General features: G+C 42.5%; 1 protein-coding gene across 1 annotated transcript in view; it reads right to left on the bottom strand.

Moving 5' to 3' along the window:
• The window catches only part of HACE1 (HECT domain and ankyrin repeat containing E3 ubiquitin protein ligase 1), a 246,142-nt gene extending 235,875 nt beyond the window's left edge, over positions 1-10,267 (bottom strand). The window contains exon 1 of the mRNA XM_042780944.1: positions 10,192-10,267. Coding sequence (XP_042636878.1) covers positions 10,192-10,267 — 76 coding nt within the window. The remainder of the gene's footprint in view (positions 1-10,191) is intronic.
• Positions 10,268-14,256: the final 3,989 nt, after the last annotated feature.

Genomic DNA, 14,256 nt, shown 5'->3' with positions numbered 1-14,256 from the left:
CCCAGCCCCTAGAGCCTGGCACTTTGAACTTGGACTTAAAGCCTCCAAATTGTAAGAATAAACTCCTGTTTGTTAAGGCCATCCCATTTGTGGTATATTTCTTGTCAGAGCGGCACTAGGTAACCAGAACACCAACTATAAAAAGACATTCTTTTTCTTTTTATCTTATTGTGGCAAGAGATAAAACATTTGCCTTATTTTTTTTTTTTTTAACCATTTTTAAATGTAAAATTCAATGGCATTAATTACATTCACCATGTTATGTGATCATCACCACTCTCCATTTCCAAAAGTTTTTCATCATCCCAAACAGGAATTCTGTACCCCTTAAGCATTAACTCCTAACTCTCCCCTCTCTCCATCCCCTGGTAACCACTAATAAACTTCTACCTCTATGATTCACCTATTCTAGATACTTCATATAAGTGGGCTTATACAATATTTATCCTTTGTATCTGACTTATTTCACTCAGCATAATGTCAGAAAATATATCAGAACTTCATTTCTCTTTATGGGTGAACAATATTCCACTGTACATATGTACCACATTTTGCTTATCTTTTCATCTGCTGATGGACACCTGGGTTGTTTCCAAGCAAAATTATGGCTATTACTACTGCAATGAAAACTGATATATAAATATCTGTATGAGTCCCTGCTTTTAAGTCTTTTGGGTATATTCCTGGCAGTGGAATTGTTGGGTCATAAAGTAATTCTGTTTACACCTTTTTGAGGAACCACCAAACTGATTTCCATAGCAGTTATACCATCTTACATTCTCACCAGCAATGGATGAGGGTTGCAATTCTCCCACAGCCTCACCAACATTTGTTGTTTTTCATATTTTTTGGGGGAATCAAATCCATCCTAACCCACTGCTATCAAGTCAGTTCCAACTCAAGGCAAATCCATAGGGTTTGCAAGACTGTAAATCTTCACGGAAATAGAGTGCTCCTCTTCCTCCCACAGAGGAGCCAGTAGGTTTGAACCACCAACCTTCTGGTCAGCAGCTAAATGCCTTCCCAAAGGTGCCACCAGAGATCTTTACAGTATCCTATGTTGTAGTCGTTAAGTGCCGTTAAGTTGGTTCTGACTCATAGCAACACTAAGTATAGCAGAATGAAACACTGCCCAGTCTGAACCATCCTCATGTCCTTGCTGTACCTTAGCCCACTGCTGCAGCCACTGTGTCAATGAGTCTTGCTGAGGGTCTTCCCCTTTTTCACTGACCCTCCACTTTATCAAGCATGATATCCTTCTCCAGGGAATGGTCTATTCTAATAACATAACCAAAGTAGGTGAGATGAAGTCTGGCCTTTTTTGCTTGCAAGGAGCATTCCAGCTGCACTTCTTCCAGGACAGAATTCTTCATTCATCTGGCAGTCCATGGTGCACCAACATCACAATTCAACAGCATTAACTCTTCTTCAGTCTTTCTTATTCATTGTCCAGCTTTCACATGGATATGAGGCTACTGAAAGTACCATGGCTTGGGTTAGGCACACCTTAGTGTAGCAGCATAGTGCCTAAGGCACCTAACTGCTAACCGAAGGCTGGTGGTTCAAATGCACCAGCCACTCCTCAGAAGGAAAGTTTGGCAATCTACTTCCATAGTGACACCACTTCGGAAACCCAAGGAGGGGTTGCTATGAGTTGGGTTGACTCAGTCTTCAAAGAGACATCTTTGTTTTTCAGCACTTTAAAGAGGTCTTTTGCAGCAGATATGCTCAGAGCACTATGAGGTCTGATTTCTTGACTGCTGCTTTCACTGGTGTCGACTGTGGATCCAAGTAAAAAGAAAACTTTGACAACTTCAATCTTTTCTACATTTATTGTGATGCTGCTTATTCATCCTATAAATACCCACCACCACTGAGTTAATTCCATCTCACAGCAACCCCCACTGGGTTTCCAAGGTGGTAAATCTTTACAGAAGTAGACTGCCCTGTGTTCCTTCTGCAGAGTGGCTGGTGGGTTTGAATCACCAACCCTCTGGTTACCCATCCAATGTCTTGGGCAATGCTTCACCAGAGCTCCTTGGTCCATCCCATAAAACCACGACCAAACTCACTGCCATCGAGTCGTTTCTAACTCACAGCAACTCCCATTGGGTTTCCAAGGCTGTAAATCTTTATGGAAGTAGATTGGCAAGTCTTCCTTCCGCAAAGCAGCTGGTAGGTTTGAACCACTGATCTTCTGGTTAGCAGTCAAGTGCCTTATTCACTACACCTTTGTTGTTGTTATTTGCCGTCAAGTCAGACCCTACTCATAGTGACCCCTCCCTGGGTTTCCGAGGCAGTATCACTACGGAAGTTGTTGTTGTTGTTTGCCATCGAGTCGGACCCGACTCATAGCGACACCTCCTTGGGTTTCCAAGGCAGTATCACTACGGAAGTAGATTGCCCAACTTTCCTTCCGAGGAGTGGCTGGTGGGTTTGAACTGCCAGCCTTCTGGTTAGCAGTCAAGTGCTTTAGGCACTATGCTACCAGGGATGTTAAATGGTACTTCATTGTGGTTTTGATTTGTATTTCCCCAAGGATTATTGGCAATAAGCACCTCTGCATATCCTTTGTGATCATTTGTATATGTTTGGTGAAGTTTTCTATGCAAGTCTTCTGCTCATTTTTCAATTAGGTTCTCTTTTTTGTTACTGAATAAAGAGAATTTTGAGACAATTTTTTAGAGAGGAAAAACTAGACAGGGACTAAGTATTTTTATAATAATACAAATTATTATTAAACACTGTTAATTGTGTTGACTATAAGTAATACTGTGACTGTTTTTAAAACATATTTACATATTTGGAAATATTTATAGGAGAAATAAGATGTTACTACCATTCTTCATATTTTTATTATTTTACTATTTTTGAGTATATGAAAAGCAATTTAGTCATGGCCAGCATTCATTTCTTCATGGTGTACAGAGGCAACAATTATTTCACTATAAAAATAGCATGACAATATGTAATCTTATTAACAGGCAACATTTTTTAAGCCATTTATTTTAAAGCGTACTGTTCTAAACATCACCACCTCTTTTATCCTCACAACAACTTTATGAGGAAGGTATCAGCATAATCCCCATTCTACAAATGAGAAAACTGAAGCAGTAAGTAACAACTGTGTGAGAGTGGAATGTAAGTAAGTGGCTGCTCTGGAAGTCAAACCAGGCTGATTCCAAAGCCTTTATAAAGTACAGTGCAACTCAGTATACACTATAGATAATGATCTATACTTATTCAATACTTATTATACACAGTATTCTCTGATATGCTCTTCTATTTTTTTTTTTTAATGATTACAACTCCTAGAATTGTTTTTCAATGGCTATAAATAAATCTAAATATCTATCTCTCCCTTCCACCCAGTTTAATCTCTTTCTACTTTTCAAAAAAGACTCACCCAAGATACACCCTACATGTTGATTTGGGTGAGGGAGGGATGGTATGGAAAAAGTATGTGACCAGCAAGAGGACAATGGGAAAAGGAAGGTCACAGAAATGTGCACAAAAGATACAGACAACAGAGGAAAATTCTACTGCATGCACAATACTGCATTACCAGTGGCTTTACCAAACACTAACCAAAAAAAACAAACTCAGTGCCACTGAGTTGAATCCGACTCATAGCGACCCCTCCTTGGGTTTCCAAGGCGGTATCTCTACAGAAGTAGATTGCCCAACCTTCTTTCTGAGGAGTGGCTCGTGGGTTTGAACTGCCAGCCTTCTGGTTAGCAGTTAAATGCCTTACTTAGGCACTACGCCACCCAAGCTCCTTACCAAACACTAGACTATGGTGAGACTGATGGCCCTAATTACTCTTCAAACACAAGTGAGAAGATCAGGTGGAGATAGGCAAATAGGAACATACCCAAGACCAAGAACAGATTTGGCTGAAGATAGTCTTACATACATACTTGTGCTACAAAATTATCCATATACATTACCAAAGTAACAGAGGACAAGGTTGGTGCAGCTTCTCAGAGACAATCAAATACCTTGAGAGAGAGAATGACTGGACCTACAGGCTCGGGACCATAGTCTCAGGGGACATCATGCTCAATTGGCACAAAATAGTACATAAAAGTCTTGTTCAACATCCTACTTTGGTGAGTAGCGACTGGGATCTTAAAAGCTTTCCAGGGGCCATCTAAGATACAACTATTGGTGTTCTCTCATCTGGAGCAAAGAGGGGTGAAGAAAAGTAAAGTCATTTGGAAACAATTAGTCCAAAGATATATGATGGACCACAAGAACTTCAGCCTTCATAACCCTGAGACCAGAAGAACTAGATGGTGCCCAGCTACCAATGCCAACAACTTGGAAATGGATCAACATTGGAGATCCTGGATAGAGTGGGAGAAAAAATGTGGAACAAAATTCAAAAACACAAAAATGAAAAGAATTACTGGTCAGAGAGAGATTGGTGGAACCCCCAAGACTATGGCCCTGGGTTATCCTTCTGGCCTGGAAATTGACTCACTTCCATGGACTGGCTCTCAGCCCAACAGTAGAAAGACCTACAATCAGAACATCTACCCCCAGGGAGATGCACCCACCTGCCCTAGGGAGATGCACCCCTTATATCAATCAGCCATGTGAAATCAGATGGGCAGAATTCACACAGAGGGAAAGCTAGACAGACAGGAATACATAGATAAGGTCACATGGAAGGGGTACTCACAGGAGGAAAGGGGAGGAGAGATTTTTATGGTTGGGATTGTAATCAGAGCATGAAACCAAATGTGCATGAAGTTTTGAGAGTATAACAAATCTGCTTTGTAAATATGTACCCAAACCATAATTTTTTAAAAACAGATACACCCTACGCTAATCTTGCCTCATTAACATAAAAAGACTACCCATTCTCAAATGAGATAAAAACTACAGGCATACCATGACAAAACCTACTGCCACTGAGTCATTTCCAATTCATAGCAACCCTTTAGGACAGAGCAGAACTGTCCTATAGGGTTTCCAAGCCTGTAAATCTTTACAGAAGCTGACTGTCTCATCTCTCTCCCACAGAGCAGCTGGTGGGTTCAAACAACCAACATTTTGGTTCACAGCTGAATGCTTTAACCATGATACCACCAGAAGTACCTAACTATAGGCAAAGAGATTAGGATTTACAACACATATTTTTGAGAGGACATAATTCAATCCATAACACTGATTACTTCCTAAATTTAGAGCAATCTCCAAATTTCTCTTCAGCCCTTAAAATTCAAGTACAACAATCTGAATTTTTATAATTTTATAATTGCCATTGAATTGACTCTTGACTCATAGTGACCCCATGTATGTTAGATTAGAAATAGGCTACATATAGTTTTAAATGGCTGACTGTTCAGTACTCAACCTTTTCTTCCAATGTGATCTGGACAGACCTGAACTTCCAATCTTTCAGGAAGCAGCTACGTACATTAAACATGTGTACAACCCAGAGACAATGAGAATGTACTACATATAAAATGGAGCCCTGGTAGCATAGTGGTTAAGTTCTTGGCTGCTAACAGAAAGGTTGTTTGGTCAAACCCACCAGCAGTTCTGAGGAAGAAAGATGTGCCAGTCTGCTTCCATATAAAGATTAACCCAAACCCTTGGAGCGGCATTGGTGCAGGAGATCCTGGAGAAAGTGGGAGAACAATGTGCAACAAAACTCAAAATCATGAAAAAAGACCAGGTTTGCTGGTCTGATAGAGCCTGGTAAGACTCCTGAGACTTAACGCCCATAGTTACTCTTCAGATCTAGAACTGAACTCACCCTGTAGCTTCCAACCAAACAACAGACAGGCATATGGGGTGAATATTTACATTAGTTATGTACAATCCTTGGAACAATCAATCTTAGGATGATAGAAGGGCAGTGTTTGGACAGGGAGATAGCTGGCAGGCGAGGGGGGCAGGAGTACATGGGAGGGAAGGGCACAGGGAAGAGGTAAACATGCAAAAGAAGCTGAAAGAGAGCTGTTACAGTGTGGAGAATTGAAGTTAATATCACAAAACACAATGTGTATGAACTGTTATATGGGAAATAAATTTGCTTTGCAAACTTTCACCCAATTCACAATTAAACTCTCACTGCCATCGAGTCGACTCCACTCAAAGCGACCCCTCCTTGGGTTTCCTAGGTGGTATCTCTACAGAAGTAAATTGCTCAGTCTTCCTTCCGAAGAGTGGCTGGTGTGTTTGAACTGCCAGCCTCTGGTTAGCAGTCAAATGCCTTAGGTACTACGCCACCAGAGCTCCCATTAGAAAAAAAAAATTAAACTAAACCCACTGTTGGGGAGCCAATTCTGACTCACAGCAACCTTATAGGGCAGAGCAGAACTGTCCCACAGGGTTTCCAAGGCTGTATATCTTACAGAGCAGATTGCCACATCTTTTTCCAACAGAGCAGGTGAGAGAAAAAACCATAGATATTTAGGTTACTTAAATTACTTAAAAGGGTCAAGCTCAGAGAACTCAAGAAGATTAGTCAGAACTTACGGAGAGAGATTATTAAATTTAAAGAACAAAATGAGCAAAATCACTATAATCAAAGAAAAACAAATATAAACAAGATGTCATTTTTCTTAACAACAACAAAAAAGTTATTATTAATTGTAATACCCTAGTTTCCAGACACTCTCGGACTGCTGGTAGAACTTTCCAAAGAGTAAATTGGATGAATGATATCCAGAGCTTCATTTCATAAAATTTGATGCTATTAATTCTTCTTCAGGAGCTCTGGTAGCATAGTGCTTAAGACACCTGACTGCTAACCAGAAGGCTGGCGGTTCAAACCCACCAGCCACTCCTCAGAAGGAAGGTTGCACAATCTACTTCCATAGAGATACTGCCTCAGAAACCCAAGTAGGGGTTGCTAGAGTCGGGGCTGACTCCACAGCACATAACAACAATTCTTCTTTTAGGGATTAACCCTAAGGAAATACTTAAAGAGGCCCACTAAACCTTAAGATTAACCCAAAACACAACAAAATAAAAAATTAAAAAAAAAAAAAACCTTAAGTATAAAGATGATTCTCATAAAATCAGTTATAAAAACAAAAATTAGATTCAGCATGTGTCACATGCATTCTATAAAATCCTACAAAATCATCAAGCATATTTAAGTACATTAAAATGTTTATGATACAGTGTTTTTAAAAACAAAATAAAAGGCTATTATACAGTATTATCTTAATTTGGAAAAGAGAGAGAAGAAATACCAATGGAAGTAAATAAAGAAAATGTTGTTGTTCAATCCCATCCAGGTGATTACAACTCATAGGGACCCAACATGACAGGGTAGAACTGCCCCATAGGCTGCAATCTTTATGGGAGCAGACTACCAGCTCCTTCTCCTACAGAGCCAGTGGGTAGTTTTGAACTGCTGGCCTTTCAGTTAACAGTCCAGCATTTTAACCATTGTGTCACTAAGGTTTCATAGGAAAATGTTAGCATTGCTTATTATTGATGGTGAAATTGCAAATATTTTATTGTTCATTCTTTGGCAAATTTTCTACAATGAAAATATATTACTTTTAAAACCAGAAAATATTACATTATCAAAGTCTTCTATTTCACCTTTAAGTAAAAATATCAGATTTTAAACTAGTCTGTACAAACTGCAATGTCAACTATACACACAGTCCTTTACATCAACCTGTATCAATAACTTGACTGGAAGGCAACTGAGTGACAGTAGCACTTAGTAAATGAATTCAAGGGTGGAAGCTGGAAGAAAATAAACTCGTGATGGAATCAATTCTGACTCATAACAATCATATAAAACAAACAAACTCACTGTCCTCGAGTGGATTCGACTCATAGGGACCTCTCCTTGGCTTTCCAAGGTGGTATCTCTACGGAAGTAGATTGCCTAACCTTCTGAGGAGTGGCTGGTATGTTTGAATCGCCAGCCTTCTGGTTAGCAGTAAAATGCCTTAGGCACTATGCCACCAGAGCTCCCAAGTGGTGGTGGTGGTGTTATGTACTTTGGAGTCAGACCTGACTCATAGTGACCCCTCCTTGGGTTGCTGAGGCAGTATCGCTACGGAAGTAGATTGCCCAACCTTCCTTCCGAGGAGTGGCCTCCAGCCTTCTGGTTAGCAGTCAAGTGCCTTAGGCAGGATGCTACCAGAGCTCCTGAGCTCCCAAGCAGCAAACCAAAAAAAGCAAACCCACTGCCACTGAGTGGATTCCAACTCATAGCGACCCCCATTGGGTTCCCAAGGCGGTAAATCTTTACGGAAGTGGATTGCCTGGTCTTCCTTCTGAGGAGTGGCTGATGGGTTTGAACAGCCAATCTTCTATTTAGCAGTCTAAGGTCTTAGGCACCGCACCACCAGAGCTTCTTAGCAACCGTAAAAACAAAAAAAAGCCGAAACTCACTGTGGTGGAGTCGATTACGACTCATAGTGACTCCTCCTTGAGTTTCTGAGGCAGTTATCTCTAAGGAAGTAGACTGCCCAGTCTTGGACAGAGTAAAACTGACCCATAGGGTTTCAAGGTTGTACAGCTGTATGGAAGCAGACTGCTACATCTTTCTCCCGTGGAGTGGCTGGAGGGTTTGAACCATCCATCTTTTGGTTTGCAGTGGAGCGCTTTAACCAGTGTACCAAAAAAGGTTTTTTTTTTTTTTTTTTGAGGTTAAAGAGAAGTTTTTATTCTGAGTTTCCGGGTGAGGTTTACGGGTCCCTGAGAGGGGCCCGGGCGAGGTTCACGGGTCCCTGAGAGGGGCCCGAGAAGTCGCCCAAAAAAGTTATTTTGCAGTAAGGCAAGTTACTAAAATCAGAAATAAGTCAACTGGCTTCATAGCGACAAAGTAACAAGAACAAAACTCTCTTTGAAAAACAGTCAACAGAATTCATCACTTTTCTGAATCGTAAATAAAGAGCAAGAAAATTTTTTCAAGATAATCATCTTCAAAGTCCCCAAATCCTACGTTTCTTTAAAGACTCTCGCCCAAGGCATCCTTCCATAATCAACAAATCACCTCAAAAGCAAATAAACAAAGTTTTGGAAAAATGAAGTAAGATAAACTATTACAATGAAGGGAAAAAAATTCACCCGACATAACTTCCTCCTAATCCCATTCTGGAGCTCTGGTGGCGTAGTGCCTAAGGCACTTGACTGCTAACCAGAAGACTGGCGGTTCAAACCCACCAGCTACTTCTTGGAAGGAAGACATGGCAATCTACTTCCGTAAAGATACTGCCTCGGAAACCCAAGGAGGGGTTGATATGAGTCGGAGACGAGTCGACAGCACTTAACAACAACAATCCCATTCTAGCTTGGGTATAAAGAGCCAAAAGTCTCTTTACAGTAGCATTGCCATCTCCCATTACCACTAAAATGTCCGAATTTATTAGGTTGGAAACAAAACGGCTTTATTTCTCAACTTTTTTATTACTAGTGTCTTATCTGTCCTAAACACCAGGCTGCTGAACTAAATTTCCTGGAGGGGTGGGGGGGTAAGACTGTGCTTTATCCCGCTTTATAGAGGCACCCCATCCACAGCCTATCCCACTCAACACAAGTCAGATAAATAAATGATAGCAAGCATGCACATTAAAGAAAAACGTATGAATGTATGTATGTATACATACACGGTACTTCAAAAGTAGGTTTAACACCCTATTATGTGTTCCTTGTCAAAATACAGTCTTCTTGTTGTTATGTGCCGTGGAGTAGGACACGACTCATAGAGACCCCTCCTTGGGCTTCCGAGGCATTATCACCACGGAAGTTGATTGCCAAATATTTTCAAAACAGCCTGTTCAACTCTCTCCCCCTCCTCACTCCCCTGCAGCTTAAAAGTAATTATCACCTTTGGAGCATTTCGCTATCCCCAGCTAGCAGTGACTACAAAAAGGCCCGCAACGGTAATGTTTTCTGAATCCAGAGCTCTGTCATCCGGCTGATATTTCAGACCAGTCGCCAAAAAGCCTCGAATCGGTAGTCCGGGGGGACCGCTGATCTCCTCCCGAGAGCAGAACGCGAACTGACTGACTCTCGCAAATTCCCACACACCCAGAAGGAAGCAGCAAGAGAACCTTAGCCGGTTCTCGACCCCTCCCACCTCAGAAAAGTACAAGTGGGCGTTTTCTCAGCTTTCATTTTGTTTTCCCAGCGGACTTCGGCACCGCCCGCCCCAGCTATCTTCCCGACCGCAGCCCCCAATACCGCGGTCCCGCTCACCATCGGGCAGCTCCACGGTGCGAGCGCGGCGCAGCGAGCGCGTCAGGCGGTTGAGCTGCTCCATCGCTCTCTCCATCCTCGGCAAGCCCTCCGCCCTCCGCCTGCCGCGCTGGCGGCCTCCACGCTTAGTGCCCTACATCCCGCCGCGGGCCCGTCCCGCAGGCGGAGGCAAGGGCCCTCTCCGACCACTGCCCGGGACAAGGGGGCGGCTAGCAGCTGCGTACTCCGTGTAGGAACCGGGCGACTGGCGGACTGACCACCAGGAGGGGAGAAACCCACCACCGCCGTCGCTCGTACTCTTCCTGCCGCCGCCGCCACCTCTTCCCTCCCGGGCTCGCACGGCCTTCTGGGAACGGTAGTTCCAAAGCGGCCGAGCAACGCGCCCGGGGCGTAGCGACGCTGGGTGCGCCTGTGGCTGGGTGCGCGCCAGGACCACACAAACGCTGGAATAGGGCTGTTGTTGTTATGTGCCGTGGATTCAGCCCTGACTCATAGCGACCCCTCCTTGGTTTTCCGAGGCATTATCACTACGGAAGTAGGATTGCCCAACCTTCCTTCCGAGGAGTGGCTGGTGGGTTTGAACCGCCAGCCTTCTGGTTCGCAGTCAAGTGCCTTAGCCACTATGCTACCAGAGCTCCCGGAATAGGGCTGTGTGAACCTGAATTAGCGCCAAGGCTGGGGGTGGCCCAAGTTCCTAGAGAGACTTTATGGGAGTACCCACGTCCCACTCCTATTCTTGTAAATTGGACCAGGGCTACCACCTTCAATGCCATCAATGCACTATATAGCAAATTGGGGATTTGCCACAATTAAAATAAATTCACCGCCATCATCCCAGTTCTGGTACAACTGTTTTCCAGTAACACGAACTATGTAAATATTGTATTTTCATACTCGAATTTAAAGAGCAATAAAATCAAATACAAACGGCATTGCCGTGGAGTAGATTCCGACTGGTGGTGACACCCTATGTTACAGAGTAAAATTGCACCACAGAATTTTCTTAGCTGTAATCTTTACAGAACCAGATCACCAGGCCTTTCTTACCCCTTACCACTGGATATATTTGAATTGTAGTCACAGCAAACCTTTTCCAACACCTGTTGTTGTTATGTGCCATGGAGTCTGACCGACTCATAGCGACCCCTCCTTGGGTTTTCGAGGCAGTGGAAGTAGATTGCCCCATCTTCCTTCCAAGGAGTGGCTGGTGGGTTTGAATGGCCAGCCTTCTGGTTAGCAGTCAAGTGCCTTAGGCACTATGCTACCAGAGCTCCCCTTGCAACACATAGGGACCTGTAAGTAACTTAACAATAGCCTAATTATTTGTCCAGTCTTTCCTGCTGGGTGACTTCAGGAGAGAAGGAATGTTACTTTCTTGTGCCTTGTTGCATTCCCATATTCACTACAGCTCCCCCGCACAAAGTGGAAAATTTGGGGAAGATAAAGATGATGGCAAGCTGAAAGATAATATGTTTATTTAATTACAATACTGAAATGTCAAAGTGATGACAGATCCCAGTGGGAAATCCAAAGGCTTTGACTTTGCAAGTAACAAAATACTTGGAAGTGTCAATGAAGTGTGATAGAAATTAATGGTAAATTCATAACTGTCAGTTCTGCACAGGTTAAAAACGAATTTGAGCATCTGAAACATGAAAGAATTAGCCCAATCAGAGGTGAATGTCTACAGTATGAACTTAGCTGATACCACTGATAATGAGTGAATTTTTTGGGGGGATCTATAAAAACCAAACTCACTGCCTTTGAGTTGGATGCGACTCATAGCGACCCCTCCTTGGGTTTCCAAGGCGGTATCACTACAGAAGTAGAATGTCCAACCTTCCTTCCAAAGAGTGGCTGGGTTAGCAGTCAAATGCCTTAGGCACTACGTCACCAGAGCTCCCTTTTGGATCTATAACCAATGCCAATGTGATGCTGGAGTAAGAAAGAAGCAAAGAACTTGACTCAGCTTCTCCTCCCTCAAAGAGGCAAAGCTGTTATTGCAATGAATGGGCATGTGACTATCCAAACGTGTGTTGTCTGGCCTAGAGGAAGAAAGAGAGAGAAACTCACCTATCTATCCAAGGTATACAGGGACAAATGGTAACTAGAAAGGGTGTTCCCTGCCAATACTATCATCCCCAACCTGCTACTAGCAACCACTTGTTCCAGTCAGTGGACTGACCCAGGGCAGACCTCCATAATCTTCACCTAGCCAGCTGGTTCAGATGAAGCCTAAACCACTCTAGCAACAAGGTGGAAGAGGTGAGAGCTTCAAAGGAATGCCAAATGCTATGGGCTAACCTGTGCAATGCCCAAACCTTTGCAATCTGGCTCCAACTGGAACTTCTCCAATATGGTTTGGCTTCCCTTCACCAATCAGAGAGTTAGGATTCCTACTGCTGTACAGAAGTTAGCCCCTTAGCCCCTTATCACTTCCACCATTGGGGTTGTCCCATATAAATCCCCTTCAATATCCTATGGACACCAAACCTGAAGTTTGCACGCAGGGGTTAAGAGACCCCAGTAGCCTCCATTCTGGGGCACTGCTTCCCTTGCTAGCCACTTTTCCCCCACAGGTGCAGAAGAGCTGGGAGAATGTTTATTCTGGCTCATCCAAACCACATGTTCCAATTCGGCTGGGAAGATGAAGACCACTGAGGTAGCCTGTCAGTTTTAAATTCCACACATGATGTAGTCTCCCAAATATCTCTGCTCTAAAGGGGAAGAAGCTGCAATGCTACTATAGGCTTATCATCTCCTGTCCAATAGAAGTTTCTGCCATGATATAAATGTTCTATATAATCTGCACAACAGTAGACACTAACCAAATGGAGCTACCAGGAAATAGAAATGTGACTAATGGAACAGAATAATTGAATTTTAAAATTGTATTTAAATGCAATTAATTTACTTTTAGATAGATTATATGTACCTTTTGTTGTTGTTATGTGCTGTCCAGTTGGCCCCGACTCATAGCGACCCCTCCTTGGGTTTGCAAGGCAGTATCACTACGGAAGTAGATTGCCCCATCTTCCTTCTGAGGAGTGGCTGGTAGGTTTGAACCGCCAGCCTTCTGGTTAGCAGTCAAGTGCCTTAGGCACTATGCTACCAGAGCTCCTAAATACATTGATAGTCATTGTTTATTTTTATAAACAGTAAACTCACTCATTAAAAGACAGAGGTTTTAGGTGGTATGAAAGGATTTTTAAAAATGCTATTTCCAAGAGACCACCACAGTGAAGCAGAATAGAATGAAGAAAAAGATATGCCTGGTAAATATTAACTGGGGGGGAAAAAAAAAAAAAAAAACACCCTGCTTTAACAATGTTAATATCAACAAAGTGGACTTTAAAGCAAAAAAAAAAAAAAATTATTAGGATCAAAGACAGTCAATGAGGAAATACACATTGTAATACCCCTGAACCTATACCTAACAACATAGCCTAAAATAAAACCAACTTGACAGAATTACAAGAATAAGTTCCACCACCACAGTGGAAGATTTTAACACCCTTCTCTGAAAGTGATAAAGCTAGCAGGAAAAAAAAAAAAAAAAGATGAGGTAGAGAGGATTTGACAAATTCAATTTATAAGCCTCATCCAAGGACTTTTGTAGAACATTCACTTTACCTAAAAAAGAGGAAGCACATTTTTTTCCCCAATGTTTTACCATAGTTTGAGTGAAAGTTTACAGAGCACATAGTCCCTATTCAACAATCTACCTACATTTTATTTCATGACACTAATTGCACTCCCCTCAATGTAACAGCACTCTTCCCCCTTGGTCCCTGGGTTCCCTGTTTCCATTTCCATTCATCCTTCTTTTCTGCCCATTCTTGCCTTTTGACCTTTGTTTTTGGGCAAATACTCCCCTTTGGTTTTGTATGGTTCTGAGGAGTACATTCCTCATAGAGGATTTTTGAACACTTTATAGGTCAGACTATTGTTTGGCAATGTCCAACGTGGCATCAGGATTGGAGGAAGAATCATTAACAACCTGAGACACGCAAACGATACAACTTTGCTTGCTGAAAGTGAGGATGACTTGAGGCACTTACTGAT

The sequence above is a fragment of the Orycteropus afer genome, unplaced genomic scaffold, assembly GCF_000298275.1.
Source record: "Orycteropus afer afer isolate SDZICR_OR568_19922 unplaced genomic scaffold, OryAfe1.0 scaffold00072, whole genome shotgun sequence".
NCBI classification, from domain to species: domain Eukaryota; kingdom Metazoa; phylum Chordata; class Mammalia; order Tubulidentata; family Orycteropodidae; genus Orycteropus; species Orycteropus afer.
This window is presented reverse-complemented; position numbering and strand designations above follow the sequence as displayed.